The sequence below is a fragment of the Symphalangus syndactylus genome, chromosome 7 (genome assembly GCF_028878055.3).
Source record: "Symphalangus syndactylus isolate Jambi chromosome 7, NHGRI_mSymSyn1-v2.1_pri, whole genome shotgun sequence".
In the NCBI taxonomy this organism is placed as follows: domain Eukaryota; kingdom Metazoa; phylum Chordata; class Mammalia; order Primates; family Hylobatidae; genus Symphalangus; species Symphalangus syndactylus.
In genome coordinates, this window is record NC_072429.2 from 142,149,694 (window position 1) to 142,175,156 (window position 25,463).

At 56.5% G+C, this 25,463-nt stretch overlaps 1 protein-coding gene across 4 annotated transcripts; it reads right to left on the minus strand.

Moving 5' to 3' along the window:
* TOP1MT (DNA topoisomerase I mitochondrial) lies at nucleotides 1–24,447 on the minus strand. 4 transcript variants are annotated; one of them, XM_055287498.2, is made up of 14 exons: nucleotides 24,253–24,447; nucleotides 20,820–20,935; nucleotides 18,930–19,051; nucleotides 15,719–15,841; nucleotides 14,843–15,030; nucleotides 13,983–14,127; nucleotides 13,492–13,635; nucleotides 12,047–12,232; nucleotides 8,700–8,768; nucleotides 8,386–8,500; nucleotides 6,619–6,746; nucleotides 6,347–6,441; nucleotides 715–864; nucleotides 1–189 (listed from the first exon to the last, which is right to left on the minus strand). In XM_055287498.2, the coding sequence occupies exons 1-14, from the start codon at nucleotides 24,372–24,374 to the stop codon at nucleotides 87–89; spliced, it is 1,806 nt and encodes a 601-aa protein (XP_055143473.1). In that variant the 5' UTR covers nucleotides 24,375–24,447; the 3' UTR covers nucleotides 1–86. The 4 variants fall into 4 exon arrangements, with proteins under 4 accessions (XP_055143473.1, XP_055143472.1, XP_063499068.1 ...); XM_055287497.1 differs by lacking the exon at nucleotides 24,253–24,447 and adding an exon at nucleotides 22,032–22,201; XM_063642998.1 differs by lacking the exons at nucleotides 1–189; nucleotides 715–864 and adding an exon at nucleotides 4,460–5,897 and having other exon boundaries at nucleotides 24,253–24,411.
* Between the last annotated feature and the right edge of the window lie 1,016 nt (nucleotides 24,448–25,463).

The following is a 25,463-nucleotide window of genomic DNA, read 5'->3' on the forward strand; positions in this document are numbered from 1 at the left end:
TTTTATTGTACAAAATTCCCCAATACTGCTTTAATAGTGAAAAAAACACACACACAAAGAAGTTTCAACACAGACACAGCTCGTCGTTAGAATTCAAAGTCTTCTCCTGCCATGGTGAGAGCCCAGGCGAACCTCTCCCGCTGTGTTTTGCTGTAGATCTTCTCCACCGGCACCCTGAACCGCTTGCACCTGCGGGAGGCAGCGTCAGCCCAGGCAAGCAGGCAACTCACCCACCTTGAAGGCCAGGTCAGGGCGCTCGGCAAAGGCAAGCGTCCTCCATGCAGCAGAGACACCAGAGCCTCCTGGTGTAGCTGGGGCCTGCTCCTCTAGGCCAGCCCCACCCTATGCATGCTGCCACACTGGAGCATCAGCGAGGTGTCAAAGACAACCTGCTGTGGCCCAGATGTCCACCGGGCAGGGCGCTCAGCCACCTCCCACTCCCAGTGGGCAGGCTGAGCTCCACAGGCCCTCCTGATGACTCGAGTCCCAGGCCACTGTCAGCACCCCCACTTCACCCTGCGCATCCCAACGTTCAGGGCAGGGAGAGCTGATGACATGGGACTCAGCATCAGGGGTCCCTGTCACAGGGAGGGCCTGTGCTGACCCCAGGGGACACAGGGGACAGGGGCAATGCTGGGACTGAACAGAGGCCTCCTGGAAAACCCAGGCCCCCCAAAGGCCACAGATGGGAACTGAGACCCCAGGCACACGCACCAGGCAATGCTGATCCTGGGGTCCAGGTAGTTGAGCTTGGACGTGCCCAGGGCCACCTGCTTGTTCTCCTCCTTGTCTGTGGCCTGCACACTCAGCCCCGCCAGCTGCTCCTGCAGTTTCTCCAGGAGCCGCCTCTTCTTCTCCAGGACACTGGCAAGAGAAGAGGAGGCCACGAGGCCCCGTGCTGGACTAGTGCCACCTGAGGAGACCTGCACTTCTCCAGCCCTGCCGCCTTCCCTCCCGGTGCAGCCCCATCCCTGCCATTGTCATCAGTCATCCACCACAGCAAAAGACCAGCCAGGATCAAAGGTGGAAGCCCAGCCCCACCCCAGCTGCCAAGTCACATACAGAGGAGGGCCCTGGGCGGAGGGTGAGCAGCCCGTCAGGACCTGACTCGCAGGAGGGTGAGATGCTCGACACAACAGACTGAGGGCGGCCCAAGCAGGAGGAGGGCAGCGAGACCAGGCCCAAGACAGCAAACACAAATGTCCTTTAACCTCCGGGAAGCTGCTAAGCCCTCCTTCCTGCCTCCTTAGGGAAAGCAAATTTCAGCACAGAGATGCCCTTTCCACATTACTCGCACCCTCCAACGCCACAACATCACCCACGCACGCAACCTGTGACCCCAACTCTTCTAGGAATTTGTGCCACAAACACTCGAATGTGCGTGGAAAGACACTTGCGCCTGCAGAAATACGGCCAAGAATGGGGCAGCCCGCCAGGCCAGAAGCCTAGGCCCTGGGAAGTGCCTTCCCAGCATGAGCCACATCCCCAGGGGCAGAGGGGCACATGAGGGGCTGCTGTTTATGTGGAAAAAAAGGAGGGAAAACAGACGGAGAGCCAGCATGCACACACAGTCCTTCTGGAAATGCTTAAGAAATTTTTTTTCTTTTTTTTGAGACGGAGTCTTGCTTTATCACCCAGGCTGGAGTGCAGTTGCACGATCTCAGCTCACTGGAACCTCTGCCGTCCCGGGTTCAAGTGACTCTCCTACCTCCTGAGTAGCTGGGACTACAGGCATGTGCCACCACGCACATGATTTTTTTTTTTTTTTTTTTTTTTTGTATTTTTAGCAGAGACAGGGTTTCACCATGTTGGCCATGATGGTCTCGAACTCCCAACCTCAAGTGATCTGCCTGCCTCGGCTGCCCAAAGTGTTGGGATTACAGGCATGAGCAACCTTGCCTGGCCAGGAAATGCTAAAGAAATTTCATAGCAGCTGCCTCTGGGGACAGGAGGTCAGGGGTGGGTCACAGCCTTATTTTTCACTGAATACCCTTTGGTCCAACTGACATTTCCTTCGCACACGCCACTATTAAAAACAGACCCCTGCATTTCAGGATGCTCGTCCTGAAGAGAAAGCTCTTACCCTTTAAGAACCACAGCCATGCCAGGAGCAGTGGCTCATGCCTGTAATCCCAGCACTTTGGGAGGCCGAGGCGGGTGGATCACGAGGTCAGGAGATTGAGACCATCCTGGCTAACATGGTGAAACTCCGTCTCTACTAAAAATACAAAAATTAGCCAGGCATGGTGGCATGCACCTGTAATCCCAGCTACTCAGGAGGCTGAGGCAGGAAAATCGTTTGAACGCGGGAGGCAGAGGTTGTGGTGAGCCGAGATCATGCCACTGCACTCCAGCCTGGGCAACAGAGCAAGACTCTGTCTCAAAAAAAAGAACCACAGCCACAATAATGAGGAATGAATTAAAGAGGGAACATCACTAAAGAAAGAAAAAAGATAATATGGGAATACTATGAATAACTGGGCACCGGCCAGTTTGACACCCTAGACTAAACAAATTTCCAGAAAGATACAAACTACCAGAACCGACTCACAAAGTACAGAAAATATGAATAGAACTATAACAAGTGAGTGTATCAGTAACTTTAAACTTCTCCCAAAGAAAAGCCCAGGCCTAGATGGTTTCACTGGTGAATTCATTTAACAAACTGACCCTAGCCAGGCAGAGCAGTGCAAGCCTATAGTCTCAGCTATTCGGGAGGCTGAGGTGGGAGGATTGCTTGAGCCCAGGAGTTCAAGACCAGCCTGAGCAACACAGCAAGACTCTCTCTCTTTAAAAAGGCACCAATTTTTCATAAACTTTCATGAAATATTAGATATTATATTAAATATTATTCAACTCGTTACCAGTATTACCTTGATACCAAAATCAATGACAGCATAAGAAAACTATAGACTAACATGCTCATGAATACAGATGAAAAAACCTCAACAAAATATCAGCAAACTGAATCCAGCAACAGACAAAAATGATTACACAATTGCTCAAGTAGGATTTATCCCAGGAATGCAAGGATGGTTTCATATCTGATAATCAATTAGTATAATACATCCTATCAATATAAGAAAGGGACAAAAACAAGATCTCAACAGGTGCAGAAAAATCATTTGACAAAATCCAATGCTCTTCATGAAAAAAAAAAGAACCTCAACAAACTAGGAATAGAAGTAAATTTTGTTAACTTGACAAACAGCTTCTGTGAAAAACCTACAGTGAACATCATATTCCATGATAAAAGCATGAGAGTTTTGCCCCCAGTATCAGGAATAAGGCAAGGCTGCCCACTCATGTCCAGTGTACTGGAGATTCCTGCCAGGTCCATAATGCAAAAATATGAAATAAAAGGCATATGATTGGAAAAGAAGAAGTAAAACTATCTCTGTTCGCATACAATATGGCCTTTATAGATACAGTCCTAAGGGCCAGGCACGGTGGCTCATACTTGTAATCTCAGAGCTCTGGGAGGCCCAGGCAGGAATGCTTAAAGCCAGGAGTTCAAGAGTAGCTTGGGCAACATACAAAAATTTTCTTAGTGTAAAAATTAGCCAGGTGTGGCAGTTCGCACCTGTGGTCCCAGCTACTCAGGAGGCTGAGGTGGGAGGATTGCTTGAGCCCAGCAAGTTGAGACTATGGTGAGCTATGATGCTGAGACATCTGGCTGTCCACATGCAAAAGAATGACCCTGGGCCCTTCCCTCAGACCACACACAAAAATTAACTCAGAACCAATGACCTAAATGTAAGAGTAAACCAATAAACCGCTTAGGAGAAAACAGAAATCTATCTTCATGGCCTTGGGTTAGGCAAAGCCTTCTCAGACACGCTGACTCATCCAAATCTTAAATGTGTCACAGGACACCAACAAGGAAGAACAAAGACATGGCCAGGCGTGGTGGCTCATACCTGTAATCCCAGCACTTTGGGAGGCCGAGGTGGGTGGATCACCTGAGGTCAGGAGTTCAAGACCAGCCTGACTGACATGGTGAAACCCCATCTCTACTAAAATACAAAAATTAGCCAGGTATAGTGGCATGTGTCTGTAATCCCAGCTACTCGGGAGGCTGAGGCAGGAGAATCGCTTGAACCCGGGAGGCAGAGGTTGCAGTGAGCCAAGATCACACCACTGCACTCTAGCCTGGGTGACAGAGCAAGACTCCATCACAAAAAAAAAAGGGGCGGGGGGGCTGGGAGTGGTGACTCACACCTGTAATCCCAGTACTTTGGGAGGCTGAGGTGGGCAAATTGCCTGAGCTCAGGAGTTCAAGACCAGCCTGGGCAACACGGTGAAACCCGGTCTCTACTAAAATACAAAAAAATTAGCCAGGCGTGGTGGTGGGCACCTGTAATCCCAGCTACTCAGGAGGCTGAGGCAGGAGAATTGCTTGAACCGTGGAGGCAGAGATTGCAGTGAGCCGAGATCATGCCATTGCACTCCAGCCTGGGTGACAGAGCGATGCTCTGTCTCTAAAGGAAAAAAAAAATGAACAAAGGACAACCCAAGAGTGGGAGAAACATTGACAAGCTCTTACAAGTCAATAATAAAACAACAACCCGACCGGAAAACGGACAGAGGACCTGAGCAGTCATTCTCCAGACGATACAGAAACGGGCAGTAAGCACCTGCAAAGAGCACCCGCGATCAGACGCTCCTTCACACCCACTGGGCTCTAATCGACACATGGAAAACTGAGCCTATAGTGGCACCGGGACAGAGGACTCAGAGCTCTCACGTGCTGCTGGTGGGGAGGGGATGGTGCTGCCGCCCTGGAGAAGAGTCCAGCACCTTCTTCTCATTTCCTGACTCCACAATGACAATCACAAACCTCCTCGGCGGCCAGGGTCTCCTCCTCCCACGGCTCCATAGGTCCCACTCTTGTCCACAAGGCATACAGTTTGTATTTTTAAAAATCACAAAGTTGGCCAGGTGCAGTGGCTCATGCCTGTAATCCCAGCACTTTGAGATGCCGAGGCAGGAGGATCACTTGAGGCCAGGAATTTGACCAGCATGGCCAACATGGAGAAACCCCGTTTCTGCCAAATAAATAAATGAGCCGGGTGTGGTGGCAGGCGCCTGTAACCCCAGCTACTTGGGAGGCTGAGGCAGGAGAATCACTTGAACCCAGGAGGTGGAGATTGCAGTGAGCTGAGACCACACCACTGCACTCCAGCCTGGCAACAGAGACTCCGTCTCAAAAAAAAAAAAATCACAAAATAACAATTGAAGAGGAAAACAAAACTGGCCGTGGGAAGGCACATCTGAAGCTGCCACATCTGGGTTGGTGTGGGTGGCAAGCTACCTAGGTGCTGAGGTAAGAGACCGAGGGCACGAGCTGTTCCAGTATAATAAAATATGTAAGAATAGTTATACTATAGATAGATCATAGATATGATTATATATGAATATCATTAATCATTAGTTTGTAGCAATTACTGTTTTTTTTCCAATATTATAATAATCCTCGCTCCACAATCATAACCTAAGAAAAAACCAGGCCATACAGAGATAGGAGCTGAGGGGACATAGTGAGGAGCGACCAGAAGACAAGAGTGCGAGCCTTCTGTTACGCCCGGACAGGGCCACCAGAGGGCTCCTTGGTATAGTGGTGACGCCAGCGTCTGGGAAGACATCACTTGCCAGGCGGACCTGGTCTAGCGGTAGCATCAGTGTCAAGGAAAAATACCCGCTACTTAGCAGACTGGGAAAGGGAGTCTCCCTTTCCCCCAGGGAGTTTAGAGAAGACTCTGCTCCTCCACCTCTTGTGGAGGGTCTGACACCAGTGAGGCTCGCCCGCAGTTATCCAGAGGCCTGTCTCCCTGTGATGCTGTGCTTCAGTGGTCATGCTCTAGTCCGCCTTCATGTTCCATCCTGTACACCTGGCTCTGCCGTTTAGATAGCAGTAGCAAAATTAGTGAAAGTACTAAAAGTCTCTGATATGCAGAAATAACGGCATAAGCTGTTCTCTCTCTCTCTGCCTCGGCTGCCAAACAGGGAAGGGCCCCGTGTCCAGTGGACATGTGACCCACGTCATCTCACCTATCACTGGAGATGACTCACACTCTTTACCCTGCCCCTTTTGCTTTGTATCCAATAAATAACAGCGCAGCCAGACATTCGGGGCCACTACCGGTCTCCACACATTGGTAGTAGTGGTCCCCCGGGCCCAGCTGTCCTTTCTTTTATCTCTTTGTCTCGTGTCTTTATTTCTACAATCTCTCGTCTCCGCACAAGGAGAGGCGACAAGGGTCGTCTCCCACCGACCCTGTGGGGCTGGACCCTACAGGTTGGGACAGGGCCCTGGAAGGAGGCATCTGAGGGCATGGGTACTCACCTCCTGGACTTGCCATCCCCTTGGGCTTTGTGCTCGGCCCTCGCCCTCCTCAGCTCTGCCCTGGCCTCAGCCACCTGCTCCTTCTTTGCCTGGATCTGCAGGGAAAGGGTCCAGACAGGGCTGCCCCTCCCCGTCCCGCAGCAGCCCCTGCACCCACACCCTCCCACCCCCTACATGCCCACCGCAGCTGGCTCCCCGGCCTGTGCCGAGGCTCCGGGGAGGAGGAGGGGTCCCTCAAGGGCTGGGCTGGGGGCTCTCCTGGGAGCTGCTACCTTCGTCTGGAGATTCTGCATCGACTTCTCGAACGTACTGGGGGTCACTCGCTGATGGTTGCAGAGAATGGCCACGACTCGGTTGGCTCGGTTGTAGGATAAGATCTTAGCTGCTAGGCTGTCCTCGGCTGAGAGGCACGGACCGTCAGAAGCAGCACCCATGGGGCCAGCCACCCTCCCTGTCTGCCCTGAGCCGGACTTATTCAACGCGCCACACAGTGCAGCCCCTTCCACTCACACAGGCACCCACTGGGATGGGGAGAGCGAGGGCCGAGGGTCAGTGACCCTCCGAGGTGGCCCCGAGAGCAGGGTCCAGCGTCTTTAACCACAACAACAAGGCCTCAGGTGGGGCCACAGCACAGGTAGCACCACCCAGGCCTTCCCAGGCCCCATGGCAAGGAGGCCCAGCCGCCTGGACAGGCAAGTCTGCCTGTCACAAGTCCCCAGCACCCGGCTTCCCCTGATGAGTCTGTGGGTCCCTGCCTGTCACAAGTCCCCAGCACCCGGCTTGCCCTGACGAGTCTGTGGGGTCCCTGCCTGTCACAAGTCCCCAGCACCCGGCTTCCCCTGGCACGTCTGTGGGTCCCTGCCTGTCACAAGTCCCCAGCACCCAGCTTCCCCTGGCGACATCCCCTCAAGGTACCATGTTGTCTCCATTTTCCAGTCAAGAACGAGGTTCAGAGAACGTAAGCACTGGCCCCAAGGCACCTACTGGAGCGGCCACTCCTTCACGCCCCTCCTGCATGGCCCACCCAGCTCTGGAAGCGCGTCCGCAGTGGGCCCGGCACCTTCATTTCCTCTCCCAGGCCCGGCCTCGGCCCCTACGCCCTCACCCAGAATCTTCTGCCTCCCTCGGTGGAGGGGGCGTCTCCTCTGCTGGGGCTCTCACCTGGATGCCAGCTAGCTCTTCCACATCCTACAGCCCTAATGCTGCCCCAGCTCCAAGGGTGTCCCCAAGGCAGCACAGCACCAGCCTCTGAGGCCCACAGGTGCACACAAAACACGTGCCGAGCGAGCGTCAGCGCCCCTAAGCACCCAGCCTCGGCGCCTCCTCCAGGAAGCCCTGCTTGGGGAGCATGGTGGGCGCTGGGGTGGGAGGCACCCTCCGGACACAGTCTGCGTGTCCAATCTGCCCGGACATCACAGAGCAGCCCGGACATCACGGAGCAGGGGCAGCGCCGAGGGCAGAGGGAGGAGAGGCCCTCGCCGAGCTTAGATGGCATCCCCAGGTTGATGGCAGGGGACACAGAGCAGAGGGCCCTGAAGCTGAGACAGGGCTGTGGACAGAGGCCCAGAGGTCGGGGTGCTCAGACAGCTGAGGGCGGGAGGGACAGAACCACTGGAAAGTGCAGAGGCCTCCTGGGCCTTCAAGAAAGAACCCTGAGGAGGAGCTGAGGAATAACGCCAGGCCTGGCCACGGGGGCCTGAGTAGGGCTCAGCAGCAGGGGCTGCCCCGCAGGGAGCACGTGGCTGGGATGCAGCCGAGGAACAACGCCTGGCCACGGGGCCTGAGTAGGGCTCAGCAGCAGGGGCCGCCCGCAGGGAGAACATGGTTGGGATGCCTGGGGTCCCGAGAGCCACAACCTCCCTCCTCCTCCCCAGGACTCTGGCCACCCAGGCCGCCAAGCAGCCAGCCCACAACCTCTGCCCGTTTCCCAAAGAAGCAGCCCCACCCCGAGGCTCGCTCAACAAGGGCCAGGCGGGGAGCCTGGCCTGGGGCAGGGGCCATGTTCCCCCGCGCTGAGTGTGGGCGTGGGGCCTGCTCACCGCGCGTCAGGGCCCGCAGCTGCTCCTGCAGAGTGATGGAGGCGTTGTAGGTCCGGAACACCTTGGCCGTCAGCCCGTCCATCAGCTCCTGGAGGTGCTTGTTCAGGCTGGTCGTCTGGGGAGGAAATGGTCTCTATAATGACGTGGTTTTGCGGGGCCGTCCCAGCCTCCCGCAGGAAGGAAAGGGCATTTCAGCCATTGGGTCAGGACAAAACCCTGGGCCTTGCTATGAGAGATGGAGCCAGACTCAGCGCCCACGCCCTCTCGCTGGGTCCTGCCACCGCCCATTGCTGAGGAAACACAAGCCGGCTTACGGTCAGCCTGTCGAAGAGGTCGTCCCCGGGGTCCTTGTTCTCCATAAAGAGCTGTAAGTTCTTGTACACCTGAAGGAGAAAGAAGGAATTTCAGAGGACAGAAAAAACCCGAATCCAGTGAGGACCTGTAGGGCGTCTACACAGAGCCCGGGAGCCCACAGGAGGCTTCCCTGAGGAAGGTGGCCCGAGCAGCATCGCTGTCTCCTGTCGGCATCCTCCCGTGACACAGCCCCCACCCTCCAGTGTGGCAGTCACCGCTACCACATGCACAGGTGGCCTGCTCAGGAGGCGGGTGTGACTCCTGCCCTGCAAACCCCCTGGGTGACCGTGGTGGAGTCCCCGGCTCCTTCTTCCATCAATGCCGGATTTCCGTCAGGTGAGCCCACACCCTTGTAATGTGGGACACTCATCTGACATCACAGGACCTCAGGGCCCTTAGGGTGTCTGTGTCCAACCTCCCTCCATCAGTCCCTTTGGGGAGAGAACATTAATTCCCTTCTGGAGAGACCAACCCTGCTCCGAGGAAACGCCAGCCTGCACCTGCACCCGTGCCTGCCCTCCCCTCGGTTTCAGCTGCTGGTCCTCCTACAAGTGGCAGGCGGCCTCCCTGAGTGCTGGGCATCGGCTCCAGGGCAGAGGTTGCTGTGGCCTCTGCGCTGCTCTCTCCAGCACCAGCACGGCAGCCCTCCCTCACCAGACACAGGCAAGAGGCCTCGCACCCCCAACTGGCCCCCTCACCAGCCTGGCACCACGGCTGATGAACCCCATTCTACAAACCCACAGGCACCGGGACACGGCAGGAAGCCCCGGCCCACAGCTCCCGACTTCTGGCTTCTTCCCTCATCTTCCTCTACACGTTTGGTTTCACACCACTGATCGTGACGAGGCTTTATGTCCCGCCTTTTTCTTTACATCACGTGCATTCCGTTACCGAGTGCTCCTCTCGACAGCACTGTAAATGGCTGGCTGGTCCTCTGTCTGGACAGAGTGCGACTCCCCGTCCAGGACTGCACCGCGGCCGACGCTTCACCACGGCCGGGGCACTGTGGTGAGCACCTCCTTGCCTCTTCGTGTGCTGGCTTCTGTCTCCTACCTCCGATTAATTCATTCCTTAGGATTGACTTCCCAACCAGACTGCCTGAGGCCTGGCCCTGCCAGGGACTCCTGTTTCTCTGCTGCCCTCAACACCTGTCCCCAAACTTCCATTTCTGTTTTTGAACGGCTCCACTCCATCTCACAGTTGGGTCACATTAATTTTTTTATTTTTTTTTTAATTTTTAGAGACTAGGTCTGGCTCTGTCACCTGGGCTGGAGTACAGTGGCATGATCATAGCTCACTGCAGCCTCCAACTCCTGGGCTCCAGCAACCCACCCACTGAGCCCTCCTAAGGTGTCTGGACTACAGGCATGGGCCTTGCACCCGGCCTGAGTTACATTTGTGCTTTTGAGGTGCAGGGAGTTCATGCGTGGATCTGTCCAACGTCACTGTGATGTGGCGCCCACCCAGACAGGGGACACTGTGACTCTTCAGGACAGCCACTCAAAGGTGAGGATGCTCCCCAGGTTCCAATCTCCCTTCAAGCCAGTCTGGAGACCAGAGATTTACCCAGCCCTTCCCAACCACACTCATCCCTCTGGGCACTGACGCTGGTGGAGCAAGAGGCTGTGGGGGTGGTAGGCAGCCACTAGCCCCTGCAGCAGAGGAAAGAGGGCAGCCCCTCCCAGGTGTACTGGGGTGAAAAGTGTTCCCCAAATTCATATCCTCACCGGAACCTCAGAATGTAACCTTTCTTCTTTTTTTTTTTTTAAGACACGATCTCGGTCAGCCGCGGTGGCTCATGCCTGTAATGCCAGCACTCTGGGAGGCTGAGGCAGGTGGATCACGAGGTCAAGAGTTCAACACCAGCCTGGCCAACATGGTGAAACCCTGTCTCTACTAAGAATACAAAAATTAGCTGAGCGTGGTGGCAGGCACCTGTAATCCCAGCTACTCTGGAGGCTGAGGCAGGAGAATCGCTTGAACCCAGGAGGTGGAGGTTGCAGTGAGCCGAGATCGCACCACTGTACTCCAGCCTGGGCAACAGTGTGAGACACCGTCACGAAAAAAGAAAAAAAAATTTAAAAAAGACAGGTCTCATTTTGTTGCCCAGGCAGGAGTGCAGTGGGGTGATCAAGGCTCACTGCAGCCTCAACCTCCCAGGCTCAAGCGATCCTCCCACCTCAGCCTCCAGAGTAATTGGGACCACAAGCATGCACCATCATGTGCAGCTAATTTTTATTTTTAATTTTTGAGATGGAGTCTCACTCTGTCACTCAGGCTGGAGGGCAATGGCGTGATCTCGGCTCACTGCAAGCTCTGCCTCCCGGGTTCACACCATTCTCCTGCCTCAGCCTCCTGAGTAGCTGGGACTACAGGCGCCCACCACCACGCCCGGCTAATTTTTGGATTTTTAGTAGAGATGGGGTTTCACCATGTTAGCCAGGATGGTCTCGATCTCCTGACCTCGTGATCCGCCCGCCTTAGCCTCCCAAAGTGCTGGGATTACAGGCGTGAGCCACCGTGCCCGGTTGTTTCTTTAAATTATTATTTTAGAGACCGGGTCTCATTATGTTGCCCAGGTGGTCTCAAACTCCTGGGCTCAAGTGATCCTCCCACCTCAGCCTCCCAAAGCACTGGGATTACAGGAGTGCACCACCATGCCTGGCCAGAATGTGACCTTATTTAAAAATAGGGTCTTTAGAGACTGTTAAGATGAAGTCATAGAAAGAGTGGGGTGGGCGCTCACTCCAATACGACAGAGTCCTTGTGAGAACACACAGAGGCAGAGACGCAGGGAGAAGATGGCCATGTGACAACGGAGGCAGAGACTGGGGTGAGGCAGCCTCAGGCCAAGGACATCCAGGATCCGTGGCCCCACCAGATGCTGGGAAGGCAGGAGGACCCTCCCCGAGTGTGGGTGGCATGCGGCTCCGCCAGCACCTTGACTCGGACTCTGGCCCCCAGGGCTGAGCGACAATAAACGTCTGTGGTTAAACCACTGGGTCTGCAGTGCCTTCTGCCAGCAGTCCTGGGAGATGCTCCGGCCGGGGGGCAGGAGATGAAGCTGGTGTGACACACGCGCCCTGCTCAGCCCCTGACCAGCTCCCTTGTGACCCCTTGGGTCTGCCATGGGGCACAGCCTCTCCTTCCCCTTCACCCTGATCAGCCCCAGCACAGCAGGCCTCACCCAGCAGACAGGACGTGGCAAACGGGCCACAGACCCCACGGCAGCTCTGGCACGCCCCTAAAGACATCCAGAGCAAATACGTGTCACGTAGGGAGGGGCAGTCGGCGCGAGGGCACTCACAGGCTTCTCCACCGGCACTCTGTTGTAATAGCGGATGCAGTCCTTCCCCAGAAAGTCAAATTCCACCACGTGTTGGCAGCCATCAGCCTCTGGGTGCAGCTGGACGTGCTCCACGCGGAGGGAACAGCAGCCCACGGTGTCAGCTGCCTCACCGTCCTCCTTCTCGTTTCCTGCTCTCAGCGCCAGCTAGTTGGTGGGGAACCGTCAAAGTGGGTGGTGCATACACATGCACACCACACACACAGGCACGCCACACACACAGGCACACCACACACACAGGCACACCACACACACAGGCACACCACAGACAGGCACGCCACACACAGGCACGCCACACACACAGGCACGCCACACACACAGGCACACCACAGACAGGCACGCCACACACAGGCACGCCACACACACAGGCACACCACAGACAGGCACGCCACACACACAGGCACACCACACACACAGGCACGCCACACACACAGGCACGCCACAGACAGGCACGCCACACACAGGCACGCCACACACACAGGCACGCCACACACAGGCACGCCACACACACAGGCACGCCACACACACAGGCACGCCACACACAGGCACGCCACACACACAGGCACGCGACACACACAGGCACGCCACACACACAGGCACGCCACACACAGGCACGCCACACACACAGGCACGCCACACACACAGGCACGCCACACACAGGCACGCCACACACACAGGCACGCCACACACACAGGCACGCCACACACACATGCACGCCACACACACAGGCACGCCACACACACAGGCACGCCACACAGACAGGCACGCCACACACACAGGCATGCCACAGACAGGCACGCCACACACACAGGCATGCCACACACACAGGCATGCCACAGACAGGCACGCCACACACACAGGCACGCCACACACACAGGCACGCCACACACACAGGCACGCCACACACACATGCATGCCACACACAGGCACGCCACACACACATGCATGCCACACACAGGCACGCCACACACACATGCATGCCACACACACATGCATGCCACACACACATGCACGCCACACACACATGCACGCCACACACACAGGCACGCCGGGCACGCCACACACAGGCACGCCACACACACAGGCATGCCATACGTGTACCCCACACACACAGGCACACCACACACAGGCATGCCACACACACAGGCACACCACACACAGGCATGCCACACACACAGGCACACCACACATGTATGCCCCACACACAGGTGCACACACACACCAATGCACATGCAAACCCTACACACATGTTCATACCCACACACGTGTGCACACGCACACACACCCCCATCAGAATGAGGTTCCACCCCACACAGGCCCACGTCGCCACACTGCGCCATCCAACTGGGTGTCCTCGCCAGGAGAACCAGGATGAAGAGCCGCCAGGAGGCGAGAAGGCCGCGTACCTTATCGATGAAATACAGGGCTACCGCCCGCTGTCTCATCTTCATTTCCCGAGACTTCCAGTCGGCCCGGTACTGGGAGCGGATCTCGTCCACAAATCCCCGCAGGCGTCGAGCTGTTTCAAACTTCTGCCAAGCTTTCTCCCCCTAAACGAAGAAAATAACAGGAAAGAAAACATTCGCATTCCTGTTAAATAACGGAGGAGGCTGCCAACTCTCCCTCCCCCAAACCTCGCGCTTCTCCACTCGGTGGTGGCGTGGTCAGGGGCTGGGGCAGCAAATCCAGCTGGGTGATGCTGGCAGTGAGCACCCATGCCCTGCCCACTCCTGGCTTTGGGGCTTGTGGCTGCTGGCACAGCATGACCTCAGCGCAGGCTGGCCAACTCCCAGCCCATCTCAGAAGCCTCTGCCGGCGCCGGGCTTACACACCTCCCTGCCGGCGTCCTCAGGGGGACCTCCCGGGGAGGAAACACCCTGCCAAGCCCCGCGCTCACCTTCAGCTTCGAGCAAGGGTTCAGCATGACGTACTTGATGGAGTTCTGAACGCTCTCGGTCCACGCTGCCAGCCACGTGACAGTGTTATCGGAGCGCACCTCCTTCCACTGGTGCCCCGCCGGCGGCTCGGGGATCTTCGAGTCCCTGCAGCAGAACAATGACCCAAACATAACTTGGAGACCTTGTTCTCTGGAATGCGAGCAAATGAGCTGCTCTGGTCAACCGTCCCACGTGGTGGCTGTGGTGGTGGCATGGCTCCTGACCGAGTCTGGCATCAGAGGTGGCCTGCCTGGCAGCTCAGACAAAAGCAGCCGCTCAATCTACCCTCTGCACACACAGGAAGGCCACAGTGCACCAGGAGGCTGGGCGGCCACCCAAGCAAGGCACCGCTCTGCATGGACCTCTCAGCACCAACTGGGACGACAAGTGCCCTGCTCCACACAGCCTGGCCACTGGGGGTCCGGCAGGCAGGGTCCCTACTCCACGCTGCAGTCACTCAGTACAACACGTGGCCCAGCGGTCCCCTCTCCACCACTTGGAATGTCCCTCCAATAAGTTCAAAACACCTAATCCTACTGTGCCATCCAGATGGTGTGGGATACGAAAACCACACGGAGGTGTCCTTGGCGGGAGAAAGTCTCAGCCACAGCAAGGCGAGGACTCCTGACCCCGTGGGAAGCACCCTGGGAGGGCTGCCCTTGCCCAGCCACGCCCGCAGGCTGAGCTCCACAGGCATGGTGTGGAGGTCACCAACCACACGTTTCTCGGTGTGCCTCCCTCTCCCAGGAGGTGAAGAAAAGCCAGCCTCACCCAGGTGGTGGGGGTCCAGCGCCCGCCTGCTGCCCGCCCGGCCACACACCTGCTGCAGTTGATAACCACATCCTCTGGCGTGATCCTTCTCTTCAACATCCCCATCCTGGGATGGTCGCCACGGCCACGGAACAAGCCAGGCGGCTCAATCTTGAAATTGCCTATTTTTTCTCGGTGACCATCTAAAATACAGTAGCCGAACTCTTGCTGAAGTTTTTCTGCCTCTTCTTTTAGCTTCTGAGTTAATAAAACAGTCAGTGGACATTAGCAGTGAAGAGAACAGAACAGGCCTCAGTCCCTTGTTGCTAACCTGGGGCCACCCTGCTCTGGCTAACTCAGTTGGACCCTCAAAGCCCTTCACAATCCATGGAGGTCACAGGGGCAGGGGACAGTGCAGGTGGGCATGCAGGAGGCACCGAGAGCCATGGCCTAACCACCCCATGGCCTGGACTCCCCGGCCCCTGCACAGGCTTCAGCCGTTGTAGGCCTGAGCAGTAAAGCCAGGTGGAGGGAGCGTGGCTGCCCGCCATGGAGGAGGAGGGCTAAGGGAATCCCTGAGAAGGCCACACGGAGATCACAGCACAGCAGGTTCTGGTTAGATGTAGGGAGACGCACAGCACAGAACAGCAAGAAGCTGGCTGGCCTGCACAAGCCCTGCCCTCAGCCCACAGCTCATCTGGGAACCCACCCTTGATCAACAATGATAAATTACTTATCCATTTCAAACTGGGTTTACTCTCAAATGTGCTCTGGGGAAGCAGAACGACACTTAAGCACACGCGGAAGCGCTAAGGCTGACGAGAAAAGAGCAGCTTTGTGAGAAGGGGCTTCTCTAAGGCCACAGGCCTTTCTCAGCCTTTGGGCCAGGCCAGCCTCTCATTCCCAGGGGCCACTTCAGGTCACACAACGCTCGAGGCAGCCCAACCTGCTTCTCCTCCCTGGTCAGGACTTTCCGGGCTGCGGCTTTGTCCACAAAGTATCTGTGGATCTCCGTGAAGTCACACTTGTCCAGGCTCTTGATGACTTCCCTCTCTTCCACCGTCATTTCCTGCACAAACCACAGACACATGCTCTCACCATGTCTGACGGACAGACACGCGCTCTCACCATGTCTGACGGACAGGCATGCGCTCTCACCATGTCTGACGGACAGACACGCGCTCTCACCATGTCTGACGGACAGACACGCGCTCTCACCATGTCTGACGGACAGACACACGCTCTCACCATGTCTGACAGAGGCGTGCATGCGACAGGCAGAACCTGCGCACAGTCCCGCGGCCCCGTGAATGGAGCCTCTCCCCGCAGACCCCACAGATAGAGCTGGTTCTGTTATTGCAGGTGTGGAGTGTGGTGGGGCAGCCGAGGGCACAGTTCTCCAAAAGCAACTTCACAAGTCAGTAGTAAAACTGGCTAAAACCTTTGACCCAATAATTCCGCTTTGAAATCCATCCTAAATAAACTCTCCACTATGAAAACCAGGATGACAACGGCACTAAGGGCAACCGCAGAAACGCCATGACCAGACAGAGCAGGATACATGGTCGGGAGCTCATTTGGTGAACGTGACGGGATTCGCGAGGGCAAAGTCTCAGTCCATACGTGCTGCTGCAACAAAATCCCGGGGACTGGTCAGTTATAAATCACAGTCACAGCTCTGGGGGCTGGAAGGCTGGGGTCAGGGTCCCAGCATTTGACGTCTGTGGAGGGCCCAGTCCCTGCTTCTGAGAGGGTGCCCTGAAGGCCATCCTCACACAGTGGAGGGGGACAGAAGGACAGAAGGGGCCCAGCTAATTCCACCCAGCCCTGCCCTAAGGCCCTAAATTAATCCTAAGGGCTGCAAGGCGGAGTCCTCACAGCCCAATCAGCTCCTAAAGGCCCTCCCTCTGTCCTGTGGTGCTGGGGACTCAGTTTCAAGGTGAATTTTGGAAAGCACAACAGAAAACAGTTTGATGATGATCTACCCATGTGGAGACTAAGCAGGATAAAATGCTAAGTGGGGAAAACATGACATGCACACTGATCACACTCACACGAAAACTAGTGCCCAGGAAAAGCCAGGACACGGGAACAGGAGACACTGACCTGAGGGAGAGCCGCAGATCACAGGCAACTGTTTCTCCTTTCATTTCCTACACAACAAAAACTCTGCACAGCTCATGGCCAAAAGCCCAGGCTTGCGGGCACCAGCTCATGGTCCCAGTCCAGGCTCGGCCACTTAGGCGTGTGAGACCTCAGGAGCTGCTGCTAAACGTGTCTCGCTGTGGGATGGGGACGATCTGCCTCTTCCGAGGAGCTCAGGTATGACACCATCTGTGCCGGGATGGAGCCCTGCTCGGCCATAACCGCGGGTTCAGGGTGTGTCCCCCTGTCTCCCAGGGCCGTCGGATCTGCCACCCGCTCCTGTTCTGCTGCTTTGCGACACTGCCTCCCTTCCTAGCTCTGCTAGTGACTGGAAGAAGTGCTGACCAGGGGGAGAATGAGGACGCCAGGCAGCTGGCACCACCTCACAAATCTGTCATGACAGGCAGGGGGGTGGCATCAGGACAGAGGAAGAGGGTCCAGAAGCAGAGCCCACACAGGCGACAAGGAAGCACAGGCTCCAGCAGCTGGCTCGGGGCAGTCAGACACCCACATGCAACGCACGAGCCTTGGCCTCTACCCCACACTGTAACCACAATTAACTGAGTTCCACCTAAACCAAGCCGACCTTGATGGAAACCTAAAACCGAAACTTCTAGGAAAAACATAGGAGGAAATGTCTGTGCTGCTGAATTCAGCAGATTGCTTAGACAAAACAACAAAAGCACAACCTGTGACAAAACACGAAACGTGGGACCTTATCAGTATTCCAAACTCCTGACCTTCCAAAGACATCGTTAAGAGAATGCAAATAGAAACAACAAACACCGTGAAAAATTTTTTTGCAAATCATATTTCTGATAATGGACTTAAAACAGGACACAACAGTACTCACCATAAAAGACAGATTGATAAACTGAATAACTAAGTTACAATTTTCTGTTTGGAGACCTCACTGAGAAGTGAAAAGGCAAAGTCTGGGAGATGATATTCACAGCATGTGCATCTGGCAAAGAACCTGCATCCAGAACGCGTTTCTAGAAGTCTGTTAATAAATCAGCGAGGAACATGCAAGCAACTCGATTTTTTAAATAGACAAAGGTTCACAAAAGAAAATATTGAAATGACACATCGGTACACCAAAAGATGCTTAATATCACTTGTCATTAGGGAAACGCAAACCACACCACGGTGAGGTGTCACTTCGTGCCCACTAGAAAGGTGCCTCGCACCCGCGGCGGGCGTGTTGACAGTTCAGCCTGGTGTTTCTAGTAAGCTGGACACACATGTAGCTCGTGACCCAGCAATTTCACCCCAAGTCCTGTCAGAGGCAATTCACACGTATGTGCCCTCACCCACGTGGGAATGTTCATGGCAGCTTTACACATGCAAAGGAAATTAATCAAACACCCATGAATAGGGAAATGGACTGGCATGAGTCACACAACGGAGGAAACGCGACCTGGCCAGAGCCAGGCAAATGCTGCGGGACAAGCAAGTCAGGGGCGAGCCTCGCAGGTGTGGTGCAGACAGAAACCCCGGAGGGCACAGAGCCCACAGCACACACATAAACCCAGTCAGGCCGTGGGCGAAGGGAAGTCACCTTGAAAATGAGCAAGGAAAAATCCTTGAGGCAGCACCCTCCCCTCCAAAGAGCTTCTCGCCAAACATGTCTTTCTGGGGGCTAGCAAATGGCACGTGGCCTCCTCCACTCTCCTTCTTATATGCCAGACCCCTGTCCTTTCAGTGGTCCGTGGAGTAAGGCTACCACAAGTCAGGCTCCGCACCCACAGCCTGCCTGGGAAGGGAAAGGTCTGAGGCGCACTAGGCCGGACACACTGGCACCGCCTATGGTCCCAGCTACTCAGGAGGCCAAGACAGGAGGATGGCTTGAGCCCAGGAGCTCGAAGCTGCAAAGTTCCGTGATCACACCTGTGAGTGCTCACACGGGCCACAGAGAACTTGCAAGGGGCGTCCAGAGGCAGCACTGCAGAACCGCAGGCGCCTGGCCAGCCAGGTCCAGGACAGCTGTGGCGGCCGCCCAGGATACCTACCTTTCGCCAGTCATTGAAGAAGTTCTTCCGGAAAACCTCCTTTGTTGTGTATTCATGATCTAACATCCTCCCATAAAAAGTGGCGACCTCCTCTGCTGCCGCGCTCAATCTCACAGGCTTTCCTGCAGGCATCGAAAGACACGTCGCATGAGAGAGCGGCCACAGGCTCGGCCTCCAGCTGACATGACTTCATTGCTTTAAACTACGCTTTCATGCGTACTATGCCAAGAACAAGAAGCTAGGCCTTATTGTGTAAGTTCAGAAGCATGTTCTGCATGACACACGACAATCAACCTACGTGGAGGTGACGACCACAGTGCTCTTGAAGTGGGTCGTGAGAACACTGCAGAAGATTTCAGGCGCTACTGATTTCTCCTCCTTTACCACTTAACTTTGCTACTACATTTATATTACATGAAAATGGAACATGTACAATTTTAAAACACACCAATTTCCACAAAATTACACAAGCAAAATAAAAATTAAGGCTTCAAAGCAGAACACTGAATAACTAGGTGTAACCTTCTACAACTCTGCTGGCCTCTGTCCCACCACTCCCTGCGTTTTATTCTAAGATCAGTATGGTTTAGAGATGCAGGGGGTGAGCTGGGACCAGGCGAGCAGAGCGAGAGGCTCGTGGTGGGAACGAGGGTGCTCACCAGGAATTCTTTCAACTGCATGTCTGAAAAGCTTTCATGAGAAAATTTTAGAGAAATAAATGAGTAATCATTTGGTAACAAGGAAGAAGGCATTCCTGATCAACAGCAGCAATCCTTCCCCAAACTAGCTTCTCAGGACAGAGGACAAGAGGTTCAGAGGCCAGCAGCACAGGCCCGAGGGGCTCAGCTCCCGCTGCCCGTGTCGAGGCTTGGCCCCACTGGGACCCACGCGACACCACTGCTCCCCGGACTGTCCACCATGGCCCTGCACAGGCAGTCCTCGCCTGCCACGTCCCTCCTGGCCAGGGAGGTCCTGCAGGGCCGCTGTGGGGCAGGTGAGGCGGCCGCTACATCAGGACAGGGGCACAGCGCGAGATGCTCAGTAAGGCCCCATGGCGTCCCGTGGGCAGCCCCAACAGACACAGCTAGAACCTCTGTCCCTGTGGAAGCTCCAGTACCACCGCTTCAGAGAAACAGGCTTTGAACAAAACATTGTATCAAAGAAGCTCAGCAAACTCAGGTGTGCATGTGTGGAAGCTCCAGTCCAGCTCCGAAAAAACAGGCTTTGAACAAAAAACTGCATCAAAGGAGCTCAGCGAACTCAAGTGTGCATGTGACTTGGCAGGGGGCCCACGGGAGGGCTGGTGGGAGGGGCACAGCATGGCATGGGGGCCCGCCCTAGGGGAGAGAAGGATGCCTTCTAGCAGAGATGAAGAAAATGGGCTGAAGCAGCTAAAATCAGCAGCACAAGAGCAAAGCCGAAGCTCCTCGGCCCTGGGGTAGAGAGGAGGGCTCAAGGGCAGAAGGGATGTGTGGCCCCTGCTGACCCAGAGCCCCCAGGTCCTGCCTCTGATGGTGGCTCAGCGCTCATGTCAACCACGGGCTCTGCTTCTTGCTGAGAATCACAAGCTGGTATCAAGCAACCGTTCTGCGATCTACGTGTGTACACGCAGTGTATGTACTGTGTATACTCGGAACACACAGGGAACACAGTGGTGTGGGGGGAGGGAGGTGGGGTCGGCCTTGCCCAGAGGGTCCTGGACACAACAGGCACAGCCAGTGCAGGCTCCGCAGGAAAGGCAGGGACAGGAGCCCCCGAACTGCCACCCTCTGAGCATGGGTCAGTCGGTCAGCAGCCCCCATGCACCACCTGCAAGAAGAGGGCACAGAGCACTCATAGCCGGAAGCCTGCAGCGGGGCTGAGGGAGCGAGCCGCTCCCTGCGTCCTTACCATCATAGAAGAAACGCACTCCATTGGGAAGGGGCTTATATGGGGGTGCAAAGTACGGGCCCTTGTGCTCCAGCTGTCTCCACTTCACCCTGTCTTCGTGCTTCTCCTCCTCCCACCTAAAGACGGAGACAGGACATGTCACTCTCCTGGGCCAGGCCCTGCATGAGCCTCTTGCCCCCTCCCACGGTGGCTCCTCCCTGTGGCTCCCAGCAGGCGAGCAGTGTGGCCTCCACCTCACGGGGCAGGAAAACAAGGCCTGCAGAGGGAGGCAACCCCACCTGACCTCAGACCCCATGCCCGTGCACCCGCCCATGCCCCACACCCGCAGCGGCCCGTGTGCTGCTGAGTCACGGATCCCACCAAGCCAGCTAAGCGGGAAAGGCAACATGCCTCTCCCAGGCTCTAGGGCCTCTCCCCAGATGGGTCCCTTCAGAGCCGGTCTAGAATCCTCGGGAACCTCTCCATGGGACCATTTCATTTGCTAAACAAAGGACCTGGCTGCTTATGAGAGAGCCCTGCCTCTGAGGAGCTGGGTGGAGGGGCCCAGCAGTACAGCCAGTGGAGAGGCACCACAGCAGGGCGTAGGACCACTGCCCACAGAGGATCGGGCAGGGTGGAAGGGTGGAGGAGGCAGGGCACAGAGGGGAGGCCCTAAAGCCAGAAGCCTCAGGGGTTTTCAGGGAAGGGCTCCTTTTGTAAGGCACTAACACGATGAGGCTCCACAGGGCTCCCTGCCAAGGTCCCCCTCCCCAGGGCGCCCCCTCCTGGCAAGCCCAGCTCTGGAGGTTGGGGGGGTGGAGGGACACAGCCAGCGTGGCGGCTACAGCCCATCCTAACTCTCCAGGCCAGTCATCATCTATCCATTGAGGCTTCAGGCAAGCCCAAGCCTGCCCTGAGCCAGCACTGCACAGGGTCCTGCAGATGCAGATCACCAAAACCCATACGAAGGGCTCAACTGAACCTAGACGCTGAGATGGGCCTGGGAGAAGAGGAGCGAGACGGGGCATGGCTGGCAGGCAGTGGGCAGGCTCGGTCAGCAGGGCTGCGGAAAGAGCAAGTCCAGCACCCAGGATGGCCAGTGCAAAGGCCTCTGTGGGAGAGGCTTTAGCGGGAGGGTGGCAGCACCACCAGAATGGGGGAGAGTGAGATGGGCACGCCTTCTGAGCCTTCCTCAGATGCATAAGGACAGAAGGTTCCAGAGCACACCCCCACCTGCCAGGGCCAGGAGACCCGCATGTGACCCCAGCCAGGTAGTGCTGTTGGGGCCTGGTGGGCCTGCTCGGCTGGGATGAGTGCCCTCGGAGCAACAGGAAGTCTCTGAAGGGTCTGAGAGGGGAAAGCATGTGCGACAGACATTTCTGAAAGGGCCTTTCTGGCTGTTTCTGTAGAGGAGAGAATGGGCAGGGTTAGAAGAGGTAGAGACGGAGCTGATAAAGTAGGGAGAAGTTAACGGGCTCAAGAACCTTCCAGGGTGGAGCCGGGCGTGGTGGCTCACACCTGTAATCCCAGCACTTTGGGAGGCTGAGGCAGGCTCAGGAGCTCAAGGCCAGCCTGGCAAACATGGCGACAGTACAAAACAACTAGCGGGCAGATACTGCAGGCAGCTGGAGCCTGGAGGGAGAGTCAGGGGGAGGGGGGTTCTGCTGACTCTGCAGAGCTTTTCCACGTCAGGTGAGACCAGCCTCACCTTTCCTACAGGTTTTAGGAGTTCAAGAGAGCCCACCAGCCCTAACACAGCATGTCTAGGGTGGGGCTGATAGGAGGCTGCACCACTAAGTGCCTGAAGGATGCAAACCTAGACAACGCCTTCTTAGAGAATAAGGGAAGATGGATCACGTGTGAGAAAATGTGAAACCACATGTATCTCAGAACTAACTGATAGGAGCCAGGCGCGGTGACTCACGCCTATAATACCAGCACTTTGGGAGGCCGAGGGGGGCGGATCACTTGAGGCCAGGAGTTCGAGACCTGCCTGGCCAACATGGCAAAACCCCCATCTCTACTAAAAATACAAAAATTAGCTAGGCGTGGTTGCGGGCGCCTGTAATCCCAGCTACTCAGGAGGCTGAGGCAGGATAATCGCTTGAACCCAGGAGGCAGAGGTTGCAGTGAGCTGAAATTGCACCACTGCACTCCAGCCTGGGTGACAGGGCAAGACTTTGTCTCAAAAAATAATAATAAAAATAAAAACAAAGAACTGACTGACAGTAACCCTGACTGCCAAGTTCTCCACAAAGCCTCTAGGGTAGTCACACCATCAGTCTCATTTCACAGATGAAGACACTGAGGTGAAACAACTTGCTGGCTGCAGCTGAGGGCTGCACGTTGTAGTGACATTCTTTCACCCCTGCAGAGACCAGGGTACCAAGCACCATCATCAGACACAAGCTAGCTTTCAAAGCCAGAGACCTTGCTCCAAACCCACCTGTCCCACCTGGGCGACTGTAGCTCAGCAGCACGTTTTGGAAAGCACCTACCTGCCTGTGCACCCTCGGAGAGATGTGCCTCAGTGCAGGGCCCACAGCCAGCCCCAGCTCCACGCACAGGCCAGAACTCCCTCCCCTCAAGACACCCTCCCCCATCTGGGCTCTCTTTGGGTCCCAAGCTCCTGCAGGCAGACAGGACATTTCTGCGACATGGCCCCAGGCAGCTGTGCAGGCCCTCCGCTGTGAATGGATATGCTGATAGCGCACCACCAGGTCACAGAGACACGCCGCGCTGGAAGCACTAAGTGAATGATGGTAAACCGCGAGAACTGGCGGGAACTCCCGCAGGATCTCCCGCAGGATCTCCCACGCACCAGTGAGGCTGTCAACTCTCCAGCTCTTCGGAAACCTCCAGCATTTCATGCGCAGAGACCCATCCCCATGCGGCTACCCCAGGCCCAGTATGCGCCGGCAGGGCTTCTCACATGTCCCCCAGGAAAGCGCCTGGGACCACCAACGGCCACCAGGGCCACTGGATCCATGCGGCATGTGCCTGGTGATGTAGATACGACAGTGAGTGCCCGCGGTCATGCAGAATCGGTCCTGGAGACAACCCGGGAACCGACTCCAGGAAAGAACGGGTCTCAAAAGACCACGCACAGCAACATAAGCTTTTTATAAAGCACCTAACCAAACCCTACAGTGTTGAGGCCCAGGCACAGCTACACAAATGATGAAACCACAAGCGGAAAAAAAGAGGGGAGATTTCCCCAAATAGGGTTGGTGGGGTAGTGCCTGGGGAAGCAGGGGCGACGTCATGGCGGGGCCTGTACACCCCGGGGAGGAGGCGGGCCGGTCACACCGCGGCACGCATGCTCTCCCGGCCCGACTTTTGGGAAAACCGGAAGCAGGGCAAGGCCGTCCCACGAGGCCTGTCACTCCCCTTTCTGGACCTACGCCAGCCCGGTGCTCAGGGCCCTCGCTGCCTGCTCACTGGGCCACCTTACCTGACTCCACTGCCCTTCTGCGTCCTGCGCGAGCCCGGGACGCCCCGGGAGGCCTGACGGCGGGAGACCTCCCCGAGCAGCGTCAGAGCCGCCCGGAGCTGCAGCAGCCGCACCACGCGCATCTGCCAGCCTCCTGGAAAGGGAGACAAGCTGGGCCCCGCCCCAGCGGCCCGCCCCGCTCCGCCCCCAGCGACCAGCCCCGCCCCCGAGCGCGGCCTCCGCCCCTAGCGGCGCTCATCCCAAGGCTGGGCGGTCTAGGCCTGCACAGGGGTGCGGCAGCAGGACCACTGACTGCCCTGCCGGCCTCCCCCTGGTTTCCTTGCCTTCGTGGTCCAGCGCCCCTTCACGCTGGGGCGGGGACCCAGATCCAAACCCAGTCCCACTGACCTCTGCAGCACAGGGCTGGCTGTCAGGATGCCCCACAGGTCACACGACCAGGCCAGTGAACTCCTGCTCAGGGCTTGCACACAGCTCTCTCCCAGAGCCTCTGAAGGCAGGGGCACCTGGCAGGTCCTTCCTAAGTACATGCTCCGCTGCTCGGGAGAAGGGACCTCACAGGCTCAGATAGCCCCCTACCTCATCCCCTACAAACGGCAGCACTTCCAGGACACAGAAACAGGCAGAAGTACCTGCTATCCAGCCCACAGCAGCCCCTCAGAGGTGGTGCCTCTGGACAAAGGTCACAGGAAGTCCTGCAAAATCATCTCTGCCAACCAGCCTCTCACTCCCAAGGAGACCAGAGACCAGGCACAGCTGGAGTCTCCTTCCTGCACTCGGTCCCCAGCGTGACTGCTGACCCTGACCAGGGTTTAACCCCAGTGTCTTCACTGGGGAGCATGGCCAAGGGGCAAAACCTCTAGACCAGCACTTGGTGGCAGGCCCTGAGCCACAACAGGCCACACCGCTCACCTCTAGCAGCACTGCAGCCTTGGTCTTCTCCAGTAAAACCCAGACACCAAGACCGTGGGAAGCAGATGAATTCACATGCATTCTGCACTTTCACTGTGACCGTTGGTGGGAATGCAGTAGACACGGGCAGGAAAGGAGTCCGGGCTGCCACCGCACACCCTCAGCGACCCTCCCCTGCCACCAACTGACAAAGTGTCCATGTCATCTAGCTGCTGGAAGCCACGGGCAGAGGCCAAGCGCTGGCTCTCAGGGCCCAGGCAGACCTGGTAGGTGTCCCATCATTTCAGAATGAGCAGCTCAGC

Excerpts from the sequence above, each read along its gene's own strand:
- TOP1MT (XM_055287497.1), bottom strand. The coding sequence starts at position 22,162 with ATGCTTTCCCCTCTCAGACCCTTCAGAGACTTCCTGTTGCTCCGAGGG. Across the intron at positions 13,636-13,982 it reads ACCCTTGCTCGAAGCTGAAG|GGGGAGAAAGCTTGGCAGAA; the intron begins GTGAGCGCGGGG and ends TTCTTCGTTTAG. Across the intron at positions 12,233-13,491 it reads CCCTGTATTTCATCGATAAG|CTGGCGCTGAGAGCAGGAAA; the intron begins GTACGCGGCCTT and ends CCCACCAACTAG.